This window comes from Aquila chrysaetos, chromosome 4 (genome assembly GCF_900496995.4).
Source record: "Aquila chrysaetos chrysaetos chromosome 4, bAquChr1.4, whole genome shotgun sequence".
In the NCBI taxonomy this organism is placed as follows: Eukaryota; Metazoa; Chordata; class Aves; order Accipitriformes; family Accipitridae; genus Aquila; species Aquila chrysaetos.
The window spans coordinates 67,642,533-67,662,742 of record NC_044007.1 but is presented as its reverse complement, the minus strand read 5'-3'; the positions used below and the strand labels follow the sequence as shown (position 1 = coordinate 67,662,742).

General features: G+C 38.4%; 1 protein-coding gene across 1 annotated transcript in view; it reads right to left on the bottom strand.

Moving 5' to 3' along the window:
* The window catches only part of LOC115340302 (dynein heavy chain 5, axonemal-like), a 170,749-nt gene that overhangs the window by 51,584 nt on the left and 98,955 nt on the right, over positions 1 to 20,210 (bottom strand). Inside the window, exons 58-63 of the mRNA XM_041123013.1 lie at positions 19,486 to 19,766; positions 18,905 to 19,120; positions 16,070 to 16,237; positions 8,760 to 8,978; positions 6,048 to 6,224; positions 1,659 to 1,853 (exon numbers count right to left, since the gene is read on the bottom strand). Coding sequence (XP_040978947.1) covers positions 1,659 to 1,853; positions 6,048 to 6,224; positions 8,760 to 8,978; positions 16,070 to 16,237; positions 18,905 to 19,120; positions 19,486 to 19,766 — 1,256 coding nt within the window. The remainder of the gene's footprint in view (positions 1 to 1,658; positions 1,854 to 6,047; positions 6,225 to 8,759; positions 8,979 to 16,069; positions 16,238 to 18,904; positions 19,121 to 19,485; positions 19,767 to 20,210) is intronic.

The following is a 20,210-nucleotide window of genomic DNA, read 5'->3' as shown; positions in this document are numbered from 1 at the left end:
AAAACAGTATATTATTTAAAAATTAATACTATGTTCCATCACTCTGCACTTTTAGCTTTGTTATAATGTAGACATATGTGTATCCACCAAACCAGCATGTTGCCTACATTTTTAATCCAAATGAAATTGAGGGATGAAGTTACTGTCTTAGTGACCAACAATATAACCCTAACAAGGCAATAGCAAATTACAATATCCCAGATATAAAGGCACGATATAAACACTTGGGTATTTAGAGTCTTGACATAACTCTCTTCCTCCTGGACTTTACAGGGGGAGAACTCAGATTCTTCTAACACAGCTGACATCTGAGCCAGGATGCCTAAAATCACATAAATAACTGAGTTTTCATCAGGAAAGCTTCCTCTGCATTTAAAGGCTGTGTGTATATACATCTGTGTGTATTCAAAGCCATGTAAGTTTTGAGAGTACTCAGCAGCTCAGTAGTTAAGCCCCACCAGGATTCACAAATTTCGAAGGCTGGATATTCACACATACTGACCACAAAGTAAGCCTGGTAGACATTTTTCTCTGGCTCATCAGTCAAATGCCATCATCACTTAATAGTGTATGAATAGTGGGGAAAGAGGAAACGGTATTTTAATCTACATCTCCCAGTCCCTGCTTTGGTGAGTATGTGATATAAGATCCTTACGCAGTTACTGGACCAGAGAATGGAACCCGTGTTTGCAGTCCCCTTCTGCAGGCTGCATGCTGGTAGATGGCGAGAGCTGCCAGCCGGAGGGTGGGCAATACAGACTCGGTGCCGCTTAAGGGAGGGAACTGAAGTTGCTGCTTGGAGGACACTTTAATTATTGGGGGAAAGGCTACAGCATGGCAGAGAGAGTCACTGTAGGTCCCTGAATGAAGGAGATTCGCTGTTGCCACTCCTGAGCTTAGCTTGGCAGCTCTATCAAATCCTGAGCAGGAGATGCAAGTCTCAAAGAGGGTGGAATATGAGATACATCCTTCTCTCTATTGTTTCCTCTTGGTTACTCACACTAGCGTTTCTTGATCCAAACTGGGGGGGACAAACTAAGGTCTCATGTAATTTAGAGGAAGCCATGTTATCTACTGTAGGACAGTAGATTTCACACAGTCATAAAATGCCTAAATTCTGTGAATACAACTCACACATTTTAGGAGAGTTTTTCATCATATTTTTAATAAAGGTATTCATTTTTCCAAGATTTCCATTCTACCTCAGGCCACCATTCTTTTTCCAATTCCTTCCTTTTTCTTTTCCCTATTTTTCTCTTAAAATGCTTACCCTAAAATGTTATTGCCATGAGGCACCAACTGCCTGATCCTATCTGCTCTTAATTTTGCAAGTCATTTACTTCCCTCTATGTTTTACTTTCTCTGTGACAAGTAATTAAAAGATTCATCATAAAAGTACATATGGCATAACATATAATTCCAATTTGCTTTTGAAACTGTCTTTCTGGGACATGACAAAGCAGTACAAGCTATTTCACCCTGATAAGATAGGTCACAGATTTTGTGTCAGTCTTGTTTTAATTTCTGCCTAACTATAGACCATAAACATCAGATTTAAATTACACATGGCCAAAGTATGATGACAGAAAAAATAGTCTGCATTGCTAAATATGACATGAAATGACACATACATAAAAAATATTAAATTAACTATTTACCTGGAGTCCATTATTCTTTTCCTTATTTTTAATCCAGATCTTTCCTTGACCTTGTGGATCAATCAGCAAAGGATATCTAGATGCTTTTGTGACAATGATGCCATTCTGAATTGAAAGGTCATCATTCGGAAGACCCTGGAGGTTCCATTCACCCACTGTAGCATTGTCAACAAGCATACCAGTAAGGTTCAGGTCCTGATAGAAAATAAGTAATTACAGAATTAGTACCAGTTACAGAAGTTATACTAAAATGTTTGATGGAAGGTTTTTCTTATTCTGATCATAATGCATGATAGAATGTATTTGGTAGCTATTGTTTATTGTTTCCTTTCTTTAAAGCTCAGTGCCTAAATCACTGAAGTTGAGTAATAATGAAAGTGAATTCTGTTGAGGCTTTGATGTCCATTGAAGAGTGTCAGAGAAACTCTGAAGCCAGTTCAATATCTAAGGACAAGCTGATTTTGGTATTGGCAAACTCTTTTCTTGCTAGCTCAAGAGGAAGGGTCATCTTGGTCACAAAAGCTTCCTCCTGCTGTAAAGTTGTAAAGTGCCCTCCAAGTATGTATATGAATACAGGATGGCTTGTGGGAGACTCAGAGAAGAAAGAGATGTGCTATGGATCAATAACCATGAACTCTCATGGAAGGTTATTGTTGCTGTGGTCAGAACTCTCCCCAGCTCATACATTCTCCTAAAGTTTGACTTGCATATGTCAACCAACCTGCTTTATTTTATTCACTATGAACAGCAACTGGCCTCTCAAGAATGTGCATATGAAGAAAACAGTGCTTAAAATCACAAACCAAGCTCTCCAAATTAGAAAAGTAGCTTAATAATGATGTGAGTTTAAAAATAATAAAATTGAAGGATTCTTTTTAATTTGCTCCTTACATTTTTCACTCAAGAATTCCTATTTGTAAGCTTTCTCTACAAACAACATGTTTAAAAAGAAAGAAAAAGCCTGCAACTCCTGCAAAAATCACATAATTCGGCATCTGAAGCCTAAAGCAAAATTTCAATACTGTGCAACTTGTGATACAATCATGAGAGTTAGTGATACCAGTGGCTGCAAGACTCAAAAGCTTTTTTATCCCTTTGATTTTTTTACTACTCTGATTATTGAAGAATCTAAATGAAGCAACACAAACCATTCTCAGAAGACAGAGAAACTTTAAGAATCCAATTTCCATTTGTGAAAAGGACAGTAAAGCATTTAATAGCCCAAATTTTCAGCAATTGGAACCTAAAGTCATATTTAGCTCCTTAAGCAGATGAGTAGGGTCTAAACAGCTTTGAATTTTTTCTTACTGCAGCAGGAAGTATCAGTCACTCTGCAATTCTGAAACTTAGCTAAATTAAGTGCCTAACTACACAGATAGTTAGCTAATTTTAAACAGCTCTCTTTAAATTGTTATGCCTACATGACTCATACACCCACAGCCAGTTAGTCTATGACAAAGTAAGGCAGATGTCAAGCCTTTCGCTTGAACTGCAAAGCTGCTTTCTTTCCTGTGGTGTGAAGTATCAAGAGAAGCCCATATGCTGCCTTTTGTGAGTACTTAATTCACTGGAAAAAATGAAAACTCTTTCATAAACTATCAATGAAATCATAATCCTGTCTTTAACAGCAACTAACTAAACAGAATGGTAATTATGGTTTGAAACTTGTTAATTATGGCATTCTGTGTCTAACCTGTCCATATGAAAAAAAAAAAGGCAACACAGAAACAATCAAAAAGTATTCCTCAAATTTTGAAGGATGCAGCGAGTAGTAATGTGGTCAGAATATCTTCATAGAGGCAGAATTTTAGTTCTTTATGTCTTGCTTTCTAAGGACATTATACACCCAAGTTCTTATCCTTAAATAGTAAGAATCTTGACAGATATTCCCCAAGGTAAGTAGCTTTTAAGAACATTTTGTACACTGAATTTGAGGAAGAGCCTCCCTGGGATGAATGTATGTAGGATAAATCCCATACCACACTAGTAAAGAATCTTGCCTGAGACTGCACTGCTACTGGTACTTTATTAATAAATCCATCTTGGCTTTACATATTACTTATCATCAGGAGCTTTCAAAGAGCTTTGCTGGGCAAGTCAGAATCATTCATCTTTGTAAGTCATAGCATAAATTGGGCTGGGCTGTGAGGTTCACTCTGTCAGGTCAAGGTTAATCCCTGCTATGAGAAGCATTATGCACCACCTAACATTAAAAAAAAAAAGATTCACATTTAACTTCTATGAGATGAACAGCACGACAAACCTCTCATGGCAAAGAGGTCTCCCTAATATAGGTTTTAAGTGTCAAATCCCCCAAGAACCTGAAAAGAAGATGCAGCCAGGGTACTAATCTACCTTCAACTGTTTCACAATGGCACAGCCACAGCTGTACACAGGTTGCTCACTTGCTCCCAGCACTTTCCAGCAGCACCTGCTCTGTCAAAACCTTTGACAGCTGAGGACAGGAGCCATTTGAGCTTAGTGCCTCAACTCCTGTACTGAGAGTAAGAGAGACTCCCTGAACTATTTCTCCAACTTTTACTGCTGGAGAAAATGTACGCAGGTATTCACAAAACCAAGTGGAAGGCAACATGGACAGATTACTCAGAAAGACAGTTTTGATTATTACGGCTTAAATTCTGCCTTCAGCATGAATATGTCTTCCAGGTGCAAGGAATAATATTAGACAGACCTCCTAAAAGTCATGGAATAGGAACAAGGCTGATGCTGGCCACAAGCAAAGCCTATGCACCGGAACAGCTGCCAGGTCCAGCATCCCTGAGGCACGTAGTGGTAAAAGGAAAGAACAAGATTCATGTAAAGGAACCAGCATGCAAGTTGCTCTTCTTCATAAAGGTAGTATATGATGTGGCAGTGGACCTGAAGCTGCATGATGGGACCCTAGCTCCACTGCATTTTAGGCCACCTCTGCCTGCACAGACTTAGGCCAATTGAGGAGAAGCTCTAATGTCAGAGTCACTGAGAACAGCCTCACTGGTGACAAATGTACATGGATTTAAGAGCTTAAACTGGAGCAAGCTGAAATGGTGTAAGCCAAGCTTTACAAAATCCAGGTTTTGTTCAACTTAATCATTTCAACAAGACACTTCAAATTAAACTAAATTAAATGGTGTGGGTACACAGCAGAGGGTATGACAGGAGGGTATTAATTGGTAATACACGGAGGTGCAGAGGTGACATTTCCTGGTTCAAAATGTGCAATGGTCTTTTCTATAATTGGGTGTAAGAGTATTTTTATGTCAATAAAGAATTAATCAAGCTGCACTAAGAATAAAAATGTGAAGCTTTAAAAAGGAAGAACTGTTTAGTTCATTTTACAGATATCTTCTAGCAAATCCAGATTAGTAAAATGTTGTACTTAAGTAATCCTAAATGAAAATAATAGAATTTTTTATTCCTACACTAGTTTGTTGTGTTCAAAATTTAATATATTAAGAACAGTACGTTAAAGAATTTATGACATAATATGTCAGAAATACAAAATATATGAAAAACCTTCCATCCAAATTCACCCTTCATACTCTAGATTCACAGTTCAGAGTGAAAAGTGGCTATCTAGAGAGAGAGCAGACTTTTTGTGGCAGTATATGAGACTGTAGGTGGTAAAGGCAGAAATCGGGTAAATCTTGCTGGGTCCCTGGAAGTTGGTTGGGGCATAACTCCCACCCAACCCAGAAGCCACAGACCAATCTCCCCACCTCTGTGCCATCCTGTGGGCCTAACTTGGGAGCTGCTGCTTCAAAGACTGCTTGGAAAATTATAGGGGCACAGCAATATCAGATGTGGGGTGGTATTGTCAAACATATATTCACAGGTTATTCCTTGTAAGGGGATAACTTAAAATGCTGAGAGAGACAGTTACAACTGGTGTTTTCTTCAATACACATATTTTCCACTTTCAGTAAATGCTAGATATGGCTGATTTGCTTGACTTTATGACTGAAATTATGGACACAACATGGTATTCGCAAAAAAACCGTCAACTAGGGGGAGAAACTGAGACTACCTGATGGAACTTCTTATGATAAGGTAGATCTATTTTAAGCTGGTAAATTTTACTTTGTTTCCCATATTATGCAATTTCCTCCCAGGGCAGCTGACCTCAGACAGCATCTCTCTCTCAGATTTGCCACAGTGATGGCCTATATACCAATCTTGCAACGCATGACAGTACAAAGAGGATCTTAAAACATAGTGGTTCAGAAGCTCAGTTGTCAACTGTTCAGATTTGTTATTTATTAAAAATTTGATGGAATGTGACAGCCCGTATATAATCTTCCAATTATGTACTTTTCTGGAACGGAATGCTCTGCACATTATTTCTCTGCAAGGCAAGGAGTAAGTTCAGGACAGAGTGTGAACACTTACATTACTGTATGGAATCTTGCTGTTATCCATCTCTTTCTTCCACAACTGGAGCAGCAAATTCCTGTACTCCTGATTGAAAGGTCCAGAGTAAGAGAGAAATCCAGTGGCCAGAAGAACATTCCCCACTAAATTAATAATTTGATTTTGAAAGTTTTTGCTGCTTGTTGTCCAACGAAGCTGTATGTAAAATATTATAAAGAAGTTAGATTAAGCAGGCACAAACCTAACATGAAGATCTAACTTAAGAATTTATCTCTTTTGGGTAAATAATTATTCTTTGAACCAGGAGTATTTTTGGCTTTAAATCATTCTTTTCAGAAGCAGAAGTTTTCTTGGAAGAGTTGGCAACCACCTGACCAAGTGGAGAAAAAGCACCTTTGCCAACAAGCTGGCCAAACTGGTGAGAAGTGCTTGAAAGGATGAACAAAGTGGGAGGAAGATGATGACCAACAATCATGTGAGGAAGTGGAGGACTGGGTTGGCAAACAAAATGTGTGGGGTGACATAAGCAGTAGAGACCTTGTAATCAATAAAACAGGACTAATGGAGGACCGCTCCAAGCATATCCACATAAACAAAGAAGTGCCTACCAGACAGAACGATGGGGATCACTTTCATACTGTTTCTGAGAAATTAGCACAGCTGGGCACCTCTCTGAAGTGCTTGTACACTAACATGCACAGCATGGAGAACAAAGAAGGAATTAGAGGTCTGCATGCAGTTGCAGAGTCATGATATCATGGGGATCATGGGGACATGGTGGGAAGGGTTCCACAACTGGAGTGCTGCAACAGGTGTGTACAGGCTTGCTAGAAAGGTCAGGCTGCGAAGGTGAGAAGGGGAGTTTTCTTTCAAGTGAGAGAGCAGCTGGAATGCATGGAGTTCTGCATCTGAGACTCTGGGATAGACAACGGGCCAGTTGAGAGCTTATCGGTTAGGATTAGAGAGCAGACCAACGTGGTGATGTTGTGTGTGTCTGTTACAGACAATGTGATTAGCAAGGAGTAGATGAGGTCTTTTGTAAGACAATGGGAAGAAACCTTGCATTCACAGGCCCTGGTCTACATGGGTACTTTAACCTCTTATATCTTCGGAAGGGACAACACAGCAAGACACAAGCTATCCAGGAGGTTTTCAGGAGTGCACTAACAAAAAATTCTTAACACAGGTAACTGAGGATCTAATGAGGGAAGGTGGTTTGCTGAACCTCAGACTTGCGAACAAGAAAGAACTGGTCAGGGATGTAAAGGTTGGGAGCAGCCTTGGCTGAGAGAATTGAGATTGTTTAGCCTTGAAAACAGACAGTGCAGGGGGAATTTTATCAAAGTGTATAAATACCTGATGGGAGGGTGTAAAGAAGACAGTGCCAGACTCTTTTCAGTGGTACCCAGTGAAAGGACAAGGGGCAATTGGCACAAATTGAAATACAAGAAATTACAATTAAACACAGAAAAAACCTTTTTTACAGTGAGAGTGGTCAAGGACTGGAATAGGTTGCCAAGAGAGGTTATGGAGTCTTTGTCTTTGGAGATATTCAAAACCCAACTGCACAATCCCCTGAGCAACCTGCTCTATTTGACCTTGCTGGAGGCGGGGGGCAGGGTTAGATGATCTCCAGAGGTCCCTTCCATTCTCAATCATTCCATGATTCTGTGATTTTCTGAATATTATTTTTGAGTTTTACTTATTCCTTTCTCTCCAGATTTCTGTACCCTTCCAATCATTCTGCATGCAATCTTGGTCAAGACCTACATGTTTTAAATTTAGAAAATACACATTTAACCCAGTGTCGGTTTTGCCCAAGGCTCCAAGAGCCATATATAGTCTTTTAATTCTTTGTCTGAATTTTCAAAAGTAGAATGGAATAACAGCTGTTACAAGACCTCATAGCACAAGGCTTCAGAAAACCCACAATAAGGCACTGTGACTTCCTATTTTGGTGTTGCTCTTAAATTTAGAAATTCACTGAAAAATATGATAAAGCATCTAACATTTTTGACTGATATATTTTGAAGTACAGCTATGCAAACAAATGGTGAAGTCCTGGCCTCACAGGACGCAATGGTTGAAGTCAAAGCTCTCATCAATTTTGACTCTGTGTGAAATCAACCAAGGAATTATCAAAGCAAATAATCAGATGAGAAAAAAAGAGTATCCTGCTTCCTCTGGAAACCTTCAGGCTGAAGCCAGAAAAATCTGCATAGGAAAGGTAAATTTCAAGCTCAGTGCAGAGGATAATGATTAGCCCATAATTCTGTAAAAGGATCCAGTAGAAATCTGAACTTCAAATATAATTCAGGAAATTAGTCAAGCTTCAAACTCCTGTTCTTGTATACTTGGCGAGAAAAAGAGAGTAATCCTTCTTATAAATATTTTAGGGTAATTATTTAGGTTAAGCCTAATTCCTCTTCTTACTAATGCTAAAAGGAATTTGGCTCCTTGGCTTTAAATCTGAACTTTATCCCAATATGAGCCATATGATAAGACATAAATCTTCATACAGAAGAATTAAGTTAACAGAAGAAATTATTTTACTTTGCTAGATATATTAAGTTCAGCCACAAAACATATATATAACTAAAATAAAGTGTCATATGATATTGAGATGTCACCATGCCTTGAATTTCTTGAGCACTACTAATGATCATTATGGAGCATTCTCAAAACTGAGCACCTGCTTTGTGCTGGAAACCTACTCATATGTGCTAGTACCTTTTCTCCACCTAATCCTTCAATCAGAGCTGTGGCATTGTTCATCTTCCTTCTGCACGCCTCAGCATCATCAAGCAACGCCTGCTTCTCTTTCATAGCCATATCATACATGGCTTGTACTTGATCTAGTTCCATTTGCTTCTCATCCAGCTGAATTTGTGCGTTATTCAGTTCCATTTGGGCAGCTGCAAGTCTTCCCTCTTGCAAGGCTAAATTTGCCTACAGACATTTAAAAGTAAAGAATAGTTAATACCTATTATTTGGCAAGAGCAAATGACATTCATTTAATAGCACATATTGTACTGTATTGGGTACTTTGTAAATAATATGTGTTTAAGATGACAGCAGTTTTTTTGGTTTTTTTACTTTTCAACCTTAAACTGGAACACAAGGATAACATTAAAGTTACTCAATGCAATCTTAAAATGTTTTAATAATTTTTTCAGAATGATCTGTTGATTACACAATGATCAATGATTTGAAATCACAATACACTTGAAATAGTCGTATACTAGATATATGAGGCAACCCATGCAATGTTTTCTGTAATATATTCTCAGTGCAAAAGAAAATTAAGATTGTCTTCATGGATTATAAAATAGTAATAATGATAATGGAAACTACTCTTTTACTCTCTTTTCCCATCAATTACTTTTACAATAAAAATGTAACAAATGCATTTTTTGCTCCTCTGGAAACTAAAACTCTAGAGGCTTTTCTCACATCTCTATATAAACCTGAATGATGAGTTGCCAGTCATTTAAATGTAGCCTCTTAACTTGTATATTCCTAACAGGGGAAAAAAAAAAGTATTCTGTGAATTTGGAATGTGTTTCCAAATATATGTTTGCAAAGGATTAGAGACTGACAAAGTTCTTATGAAATTCATGCTTACAGATAAAGGTTGCTTCCATTTACTCTGAATATTTAAAACACTTGTCTAAATATCATGTATCTTATTTCTATTTCTTCTGCTATATAAGTTATGAAGATGGAAACGAAAAATCTGTAAAAACTGATTTTTTACAAGTATGAAACTGGTCACTCATATTACATCACATCAGAAGAGTAACAGCACAAGGAATGTCTGGGTTGACTCTTAGTAAACAGTATAACCATGGGTTAGGTTTTTACATTAGATCTTGACTAAAAACATAGATTTAATTCTTATCAAAATATGCTAAAATCAGCAAATTCTTCTTGCTTTGGGGGGGAGGGGGGGCGGGGAGAGGAGCCAAGATCATATTTTGAGATCTGGGCATGATAAAAATGCAGCATGAAGTCTGGTGGATTTCAAAAGACAGCTGTGTTAGCAGGGAATTAGAGAACCATCTATGTACCAATCAAGAAAGTAGTACTGCTTTATGAGTTACACACCTAGAGAATAGCATTGTCAGCAAAAAATGCATTTATTGTGGTCACTGTGTCTGTTGACAGATCCTAGAGATAAACAAACATTTTATAATGGAGATAAGCCAGCAAAATGGCTGCTCATAAAATTTCCATCATGTAAGAATGCTGAAATATTTTTACTCCACTGTTTATCAAAGAGCATATTAAACTGTATCTCCTAGAGACAAACACTGTTAAATCAGTGAGTCTTGTTAAGACCCAGATAAGCAGATTTCAGAACCACTGCTGTTATTTTTTAGTGAATCTTGGACTATCAGGAAAAGTTTAAACAGTAAAGGAGTTTTGAGTAGGTGACGTAGTGTTACTGTGTCCTGCACCGGGGCAGGGGAGTGCGGGACGGAAGAGAGAACGAGAGAGAGAGAGAGATAGTGCTGGGCCCTTTCTGGATATTAAGAAGAAAGGCCTGACAAAAAATGGCTTAATAGGAAAACTGCTTTAAAAGATCCATAATAAGAAGAGGAACATAGATAGTGAGTAAATATTACATCCCTTCAGATGCTGGGCACCCCACATTCATACAGTATCAGACAGAGCCTGGATAGATTTTCTCCCATGGTGTGCTGTGCAAAGCAGATCCTGTCCATGGAGAGAAAACTCTCTCTTTGGGTCATTCAAGCTATTATAAAGTTACCTTACTAAGCCATCTGTTGTCACGCCTTTCTTACTGAGATCCAGAAAGAGTCCTGTACCAGCCCTCTCTCTCCTATCTCACCCCTGCCCCCCCTTCCCCAGTGCAGAGCATCCTCTTATCCTTAAACTCTGTGAGGGCTAAAAATGAGAGTAAAATAAAGTTATGACATGTTGTTTCATCCCCAGCTGACAAATAGTGAGGTTATACAGGGAACAACATCCTTGGAGAGTTGGGAAGAACAGCCTAGGCAGAACAGCTGGAACAACAAAGAACTTACACCTGGCTGTGTGGATTCATACTTCACCTTGACATTTATCACAGCAGGACGTGAACCTCAATGGAAAAGGACGGCCATGTGAATTCCCAATACATATGAGCAATGATGCCTTGCAAATATGAAAAACAGACCTCCGTGCAGCAGAAACTACCCAGAAATGTACGAAAGACTGATAGAACAGACTTCCCAGTTCTTAAAAGCTCTTAAAAGGCTACCAGCTTTGAAGATGTACAGAAAACAAAAAAATATTTCAGATGATTACAAAAAAAAAAATATATTGTATTCTAACATGAAAAAAACCTCCAAATTATTTACACAAGACTTTACGGGATCTCTAGAAGATGACTTATAATAAGAATTTTTTTTACAGACAATTTAACCGAAGTTTTCAGCCAATTTTAGGATAATCATAACAAAGTAGTAATACATTTTGGTATTAGTTTGATTTGTAGGCTGCTTAATTATACGTGATGAATGATGGTTGGTTGCACAAGAATGACTGCTAACATACCAGGATGACCAACCTATGTGACTCGCAAAGGCAGATAGACTACTTGTTTCAGATTACCCTATGAAATCATCACTATTTGCTCTCTCCCTGTCTTTCTTTCCAAATCCATTTTTCAAAACTACATGGGTACAAACACGGCTTTTGTATTGACATCACTGGCAGGTTGGCTGGCAGCTTCCTGTGCAGAGTTTTGCCATGAGAGCAGGAGGCAAGTTCTGGTGCCAAGGAGAATCTTCTGCACAAGGCTATTACAGTCGCAAGCAGCTTCACACAAAGATTTCCAGCCAATTACAGGCGGGAAGGAAACGTGTCTCCCAACCACAAAGAACCACTGTGGCCTTTCTAATTTTAGTGGCATTGCTATGTGAACAAGCTTCACACCCTTCATTTCATCCCTCTGAGTCACGCAGCAAAGCAAGGATTCACAATTTGTTCCAGCTGGATGCAGTGTGAAAGCCTGAATAAATGGATTTTATGTGAATGAATCGTGAGGACTCGAGACATGAGATCCACACTCTTATCTGCACTCAGGGAGAGGAGGGCTACGCTAGAACATGCCTAGGCTTGCGTGAGAGTGGCGGCTTCAGCCTTTTCTTGCCATTGCCGTTGTGGTGAATGACACAGACCATCCTCTCAACATCTGCTCCAGCCAGTGTCTCTACCTGCTCTCTGCGACAGCCTGCATGAGGCAAGTATGGAGACAGTACCTGTGCCAACAACCGCCACAGACTAAATTGTTAAGCAGCTATTTTGCCTTCTTCCAAGATGCCCTCTCAGAGAGGACTTCATAGCAGGTGGTGAGATGATCCTGCCCCATTTTAACCTTTTTGCATTCCACATAAAACCAGGACAAACAAACATGTAATTAGTCCATAGCTATACTGTTAAATTAAACATACCCATGACCTTTCTCTGGTACTGAGGTTAACTAGCGTAAACCAGCTCATATTAAGCTGTCCCAGCCTCTAAAATAGTATGACTGCATCCAAACAGCTTCGTGGAAATGGCCCTTGGACCAAGCTAGTTCCTGAAAGGTGCCCAGAGATTGCTGAGAAAATGCCGCTTAGCCAAGACCAAATTCACACTAGGGATCATTCTAACAATTTAACAGCGCAGATGATCACTACCCAATGTCTCAAAAAATTCCCTAGTACTGTTTAATTTATTAGTAGTGACACAGCCATAATTTCTCGTTGATACATTGCAAACTCAATTTTGCAAAGCACCGAGTATATCTGGCCCTGATCCAAGAAGGCATTTAAATAAAAATGCCTTCTTCAATAAAAAACCACACCATTTAATGCTAGCCCTGCTCTTGAATGGAATGCCCAGACCAACCCCAGATCACTCTGCAGAGCAGCTGTTGCTCAGTAAATTCAGGAAATGTTACTAGAAGTAGGAGAACCCATAAGAAAAAGTGCAGCTGAAACTTTATAGTTCACCACAGGTAAGGAAGATTTGGAGCTTTCCCAGCATGTCTTTTGTTTCAGGAATTTTAGCTTTCCAAGTTCGCTCTTCTTACAATCCATTGAGCATTCACTACTGCTGGACCAGGCCAGAAGGCTTCTTGTACTTGTACACTGTCACTCTGCTCATGGGCCTCTGTGGATGTGCTGGGTGACCACCTTTGCCTTTTGCTTCAGTCCTGTCCTGGGCACATGGCATCTGACTGACAACTTGTCATGGAAATGTAATCTCAAGCTGCTTCTTTCCCAGATCACTGCAGATTTTTCACATGGACACTCCATTGGTTTTATATCAACTTTCTCAGAGCCTCAATATCATGATAAGTTTGGATTCATCATTATTTAGGGAAACATTATAAGAGAGGCGAACACATACACAGGTTTTGCAGACATTCAAAAAGCAATGTTTTCACTTCACCAATATTAAAAAATTATAAACATATACATATGTATACATATATACATATGTACACATGCAAACAGATCCATGCAGAGTGACCTTAATAAAATCTTGGCCTCAATTTCTTTGCTATCACTGACCATTCTTTGGGATTAAAACAACCTTTGAAAGGCACAGAGATCATGCCTCTTATCTGCTTTTTACAGCCTCTACTAGCTACTGAAAGATTCTCCATTTTTTTCCATTCAGTTACATGTTCTGACTTTAACCTGTTTTGTTAGGTGATCTAATCCCCCCGCCCCAAATATATGCTTTCCTTCTACAGTTATTGTGGGTCTTGAATTCAGACTTGAATGCTTGTTTTCCTGCCCAGTAGGCATCACCTTGACAAGGACACACTTATTTAAATGGAAAACCACCAAATTTTGACACTTCTTGACTGTTACCTCTTCCTCAGATGCAAGATTTCCTCTTATTGCCTGCTGTGGTTTTTAGTCCAGCATGGAGACAAGTGAAAGCAGAAAAGGCAATCAAGCCTCCTATTTAAAACTGAGTTTGACAAGGAGAGTCCTCAATATCAAACAGAATTTATAAACTGTAGACAAACTTCCCTTGATCATCATAACAGCCTAAGGAGAACTTAATTAAAATCACTGGAGATATCTCTAAGGGAAATTATACCCTTATATACAGTATTTTAATTGGAGGCTAACAGAATCACAGAAAAAGCCAGGGCTTCTTCATTCTGCTGTTATATTCTTCAACTAATGGATAAATAGCAGATGGTGTTTCAGAATTACCAGGTTAATCCAGCAGGCTTGTTTACTAGGTAACAAGCTAGAGAGGAATGGCTCACAGTCTTGCTGAAGGTTTATAGGAAAGTAGCACACACATGGTGACCACTGCATGATAAGCAACTACACAGTATTGTATTTGCAGGCAACATTTGGTTATACTTTCTGTGTGTGACTCTAACTAATGACCCTTAGGCTGCAGGCCACATATCTAAAGAATGTAGGTATCCATTTCTAGGAAGGACTTAATTTTTGCACCGTATATTTACTAAAATTTAAGTCACTATTAATTAGTTTCCACAAGTTGTCACATTTAAGATAAATGAAGCACTGAGTCTCAGTTAAGATGCAATTTAAAAATATATTGGATGGACTTTGCAGGTGTTGAAGGGGATTTATCTCCCAGAACAGCAGTTAGGATAAAGCAGCTTGATTAATTCATTCAGTAAACCTGCTTTTAGCACTGGATAATTTAGGCTGTGCTTGTACTTTACGCAGTTTAATTGTACATTTATTTTCAATTATTTTCTTAGCATCACTGCAGTGCTTCCTGCAATCTCTCCTGCATACTTTAAACACTTCCTCCCTCTGTCATTTTCAGTTTTAAAATATTTGTGACTGTTGCTATACCTGACACTTTGCCAAGAAATGCATGTTCAGTTTTTTATCAGCTACAGTGTGACAAGAATGTAAATACTTGAATACAAAGTTAAATTTATATGTAATCTTAAGTCATATATATTCAAATAAAAACTGCAAGAGCACTTTTGCAGCTTTCAGAGTTGCATCTGCATATAAAGCCACTATTTCTCTTAGGTCTTGCTCTCTTTTATAGCTCTCAATAGCCACATTTCAAATTCTGTTTTCATTAGTGAACATCCTAGTATTTGAAAAGGGAATTGCTACTTATATATCACAGAAATATAGTCTTCTCTATCAGTTACTTGAACCAAAAATATGCTTTTAACAAATTTGAATCAGATCTGTCTAGGTATACTAAAAGAATATGCCAAGAGTTTTGAATATACCGTGGATACAGTGGCTTATACAATAGAAGACTGGATGTAAGTACAGTGGAAGCATAACTGACTGAATGTATTTCTTGAGAAAAAAGCCCGAAAATCCCCTGTAGAAGCAAAGATTATAAATCACTATGTAAATATTCAAAGTCCTTTTTTTTCAATATGCTCGTAAATGAAACATTTCTAAGACAATAAAGCTATCTCTAGGAATGCAGACAACGGTAGCTGATCCCCTTCTACTGTAGTTCAATGTTACAACAGAATTCTATGCCAGGTGACTATTTACTTTATCACATATACACTCACATGTAGCAGTTTGACACTCCAAAGTTTTCTTCGAGAGCTGAATTCTACCTAAATTCATTAAAGAATATTTCTGTGCCAAGAACAGTCTCTCTCCCAGATTCTACCAAGACCACAATGAGTATTCTCTTTCCCAGGCTAGTAGGATGGAGGGGAAGTTTTCCTGAAACCATAGTGCCTGGCACCAACTCCGAGAGCAGAGACAGTATCGGTATGTCCCACCTGCAGATAGACAGGCTCTATAAAGAACCTGTGTACTAAGGCTCCCATTGAAAACTGACCGTGTTCACGCAAGTAACAATTGTACCACACGGTAGCTCTGTAAGGAGAAAAAATTGCCAGAACATATTTAACTTCTGTGTGCTTTACTTCACAACTGGATGTGAAGAAACAAGAATCTCTTGTAACTGGTGATCTCTTTTAGCCAAAATAACGCAACATTTTTTCCATTCAACTATAGTCATCCCTCAGAAAAATGAGTAGAATGAAATACCTTAAGAGGAAGAACTTCTTTATTAATACCATAGAAGTAAGCCATTGCTTGTGTCCATGAGCAAAGACCTGCTACATTTCCACACACTTTTTTAGCAGTCTCGAGATTATAATCCTCCATATCCAAATAAGGCTCTAAAAGCTCCACAGTTTCTCCTGTAATTGAGTCCTAGTCAATGGAAAGGAAAAAATATTTTTTTAAATGGATTTTATAACTTCACAGAAACATTTTTTTCCTTTTTAAAAACATGCTGCTACCACTTCTTAGAGAAGAAATGAACAAAACAACACTGTTGCCTTTCAATCTTACAAAGGACTGATTAGTTGGGTTTTGTGAACTCAAGTGAAAATAGCTCCTACTTCCATTGCAACAGATTGACTTGAGTTTGCATTTAATATCCCTATTTGACCTGTAAGATTAACAGACATTACTTGTACTCATAGTTCCATGACAACTTAAGCTGATCTAAGTTATTGCTGCTACAGCACTGTACCTTCTTTCCTGTCCCCCTCAACCAGATGTTCTTGCCCCAGCTTTAATACCATCACCAATGCTCAGTGAGCTAGTTCGGAAGCTAATATGACAGAAATCTAAGTCAGCAAACTAGTGATTAGTTTTCTTCTAGGCTAGTTCCCTGAACAAGCTCATCATGGCATCAGAAAGGCACCAATGTGAACACAGCTAAGAGAGTCAAATATGCAGCTTTAGGAAGGAAAAGGGTGAAACTGCAAGGCACTGACTTCACTGAAGCTAACCCTTTTCCTTAACTGTAAAAGCCATTTCTTTCAGCTGTTCACTTCATTATTCTAATCTCAGATTTCCCCCCCCGCCTTCACAATCTGTTGAGAACACGAAAAGCCAGATCTTTGATGATGGTGGTTAATCTATAATTGTGTAAGTGTCAGAAGAAAATGGAATTCATCTCCTTAAGCAATGTAGAGAGTAGAAGAGCTTATACAGGGTAACAATGGTTGCTTAACAATAGAGGCATTAAGAATCTTCCTTTTTTCTGGCAATGTATTAATGTCTTTCTTTTAATGCATCTAAAAATCATCTTCCATTCATACTGTCAAGCAATATACCCTTTTCCTACTTTTCTGCATAGCAGAAGTCTTGTACTTGGCTGATCCCTAGCTACTATAATAACAAAGACATTCATTATATTATTCCTAAGATCAGACATGGTGATATTTTCACTATGAGCATTTACTAAAGTGTAAAATAGTGCTGGACAAACACTTTGACTTTTTCATTCTCCTACTCAAAATTATGAGCTAGCAAGCTGGCAAAGGTGAAGCAAAGACCAATCAGCACTGGCCTAAATCTCTGTTCAAGAGCTTGGAAGATATCATGCTTTTCCTTCTAAGTAATGAATTTTAAACCCAAGAAATTATTTCATCCACTAATCTTCCTTGCCTAATAAAATTAGGAAAGAACAAAAATCTCACAAACAAGTAGGCAGTGTAGTCTACTCAGAACTCCAGACATGATGAGCTTTCTTTTCATATGTACTCAATCTTAGAAATAAGAAATGAGGCAGGAGGACAGCATGTGAAGTACCTCATCAGGGATAGAAGTAGTCTAGTGTTCTTCACCACATTCATCAGTATCACTTCCTGCAAGAACTCAGTCCCACAGAGGTTGTTCTGACTTCTCTGAGTAAAGTTAAACGTGTTGCAAACTACCAGCAGGAACACATACACTATTAATAAGTGCCAAAACTGGAAGCCTCATTACAGAGAAGCTTGAGTAAGGAGTGCATAATTAGTGCCCATTATCTTTAAACTCATTTCCTCTTCCTGTTTAGTGAAGATAGCACTTGGAGAAGTGACCAGATTGACAGCCCCAGGAAGAAACTGTCTACAAAGGCAGTGCAAGCTTCCACATGGTGCCTTGTCAATATGGCTCACTGGGAAAAATGGCTCCTGGGGATAGTGAGAATCATGGTTTCAAGCCTCATCTGCACAACAAAAACACTCCAGTAGCTTAGAAAGGCATCAGAAAAAAGCATAGCTGAAGCAGATTAAAAAATCAGTATATATGAAAGAGTATATTCTGCAACATTGCAGAAAGCCCAAGTTCTGCCAAAACCTGCTTGGGTTTCTGGATTTCAAAGTTGGGCCATGATTCTGCCATTCCATATTCCAGCCTAGCTCTTTTTCTGGTCCAGCTACCTGTGATATCTTCTTTTAAATGCAGAGAAATTTCCCTTGTCTCACAGTTCAGTGAATCTTGCTATAAATGGGACAAGTTTCTGTCCTGATAGAAATAAAAAACTGCGTTTGCTTTTATTTTTCTTACAGTTAATACTAAGGTTCTCAGTTCATTCTGCATTTCACTACTTTTCTAGTGAAAGAATCCCAAAAGTTCCCAAATATCTCAATATATTTCCTGACAGGGTGCTCATTTTCTTCTGTATTTCCTCCTAGCTCGCCACCAAACAATTCTGGAGACAGAGTTCTAGAGCACCTTATATGCAAACAGGCCTGGTAGCATTGGAGATGGTGAGCCATTTGAAAAATTAACAGTGAGTCCTCTTAAGGCAAATTCGGACTGAGAAGCACGAACTGCCTGAATAAAGATAACACCAAGCTTCTCTAGATTTGATCTAGTGCTTGGGATACTTGTGACTGCCATCAAAACTGTGTGGCCCAGGAGAAAGATTACTGAAATAATGAACCATGAAAATGGAAAGGAGTACAGTCATGAAGGTATCTACAACTATAGGTACACAAAAGCCTCATATGTTTCAAAGTACCTTTGAAGGTAGAAGACACTTTTACATTATCTTTAAAGATAGTTATAGGAGTAATAGTGCCACTATTAACTTCTTACCTTCTGGAAAGTAAGCAACATGCTAAGAAATCCTGAATTATTCATTAGCTTCAGAGCCTCAGTCCATGATGGCTTCACACATGGGCGTTCTTGATCAGGTGTTACTGAGTCTATTTTTCTTTGGAATAAAAGTAGCACACAATCCATAATTCGCATTATCAAGTGAGGAGGTTTACCCAGTTTGCGAACAGTTGCAATGTCAGAAGGTTTTATTGTCTGAAAAATTGAAAAAGAAAATAATCCATTTATTTAAGCAATCACTTGATGGCAGAGAAAGATGGTTTTGGGGAGAACTGTATATGTAATGCAACCGCTGCAGTTTTGCAGGTCACTCAGAAGTAGTATTGCAGAAAGTCCTTAAAGGTAGTACCACTCAATGACTGCTTTATTACCTGACAGTAGAGGAGGTACTGACCATCTTACCTCTCCCCTGCCTCAGTTTTCAGCTTTTTTTCTACAAAGATTAACAGGTCAGTGCTAGTCCTTTCAACATTGTTTTTTTCAAGCCAGAAGCATAAGATGTATTATTAGAAATAACAATCATTAACTACATGCATGTTCAGAATATCTTTGATTCTGACCTGCAGGGCTGCCTCGGCTTCCTCCAATGCAGGTCTTGCAGCTTCAAGTTTCTCTTCTGCTGCTGCTTTATCAATGGCAATGTCATCCACAATGGCCTGAGCCTTGTCTTTTACTTTTTGCACCTGCATTTTCACCTTTTCGGCAGCTTGGGCTTTCATAGTTACTTCCAATAAAACTTCATCAGCTTTTTTTGAAGCAACAGCCAAATCTTTCTCCTTCATCACTAACTCTTTGGAGAGCTGATTTACTGAAACCTCAGCTTCCATCAGTTTTGCAAGACCTGTGTTGAACAAATTCAATTTTAGCAACAGGAAGACCTATTAAGAGAGAAACCTCAGTGAAGCAATCTGAATACTTAAAATAAAAGTCACTCGATTCATATTTAGAAAGCCCCGTGAATGATCCCATTTGTTGAACACCAAAATTAAGCAGGGGTAATATCCATTTGCTATTTAATTTTTCTTTTCTTTTTTTTTTAAATGGGTAAGAATCTTCAGAATCTGTCACTTGATCACTTGTTTATATTCTTATATATGAGAGGGACACTAAATACTAAACATACATATTGAAAAGCATTAGTATTGTGAATGGCACTCTTAAGAATTATGTGTGAAATTTCAGAAATTCATGAGACCGTAAGAAGTACTAGTCTGTACTCTCTGTACAAAACAAAGAGGAGGAACCTGGCATCCTAAGCAATGCAAGTGAAGACACAAGGCGACTA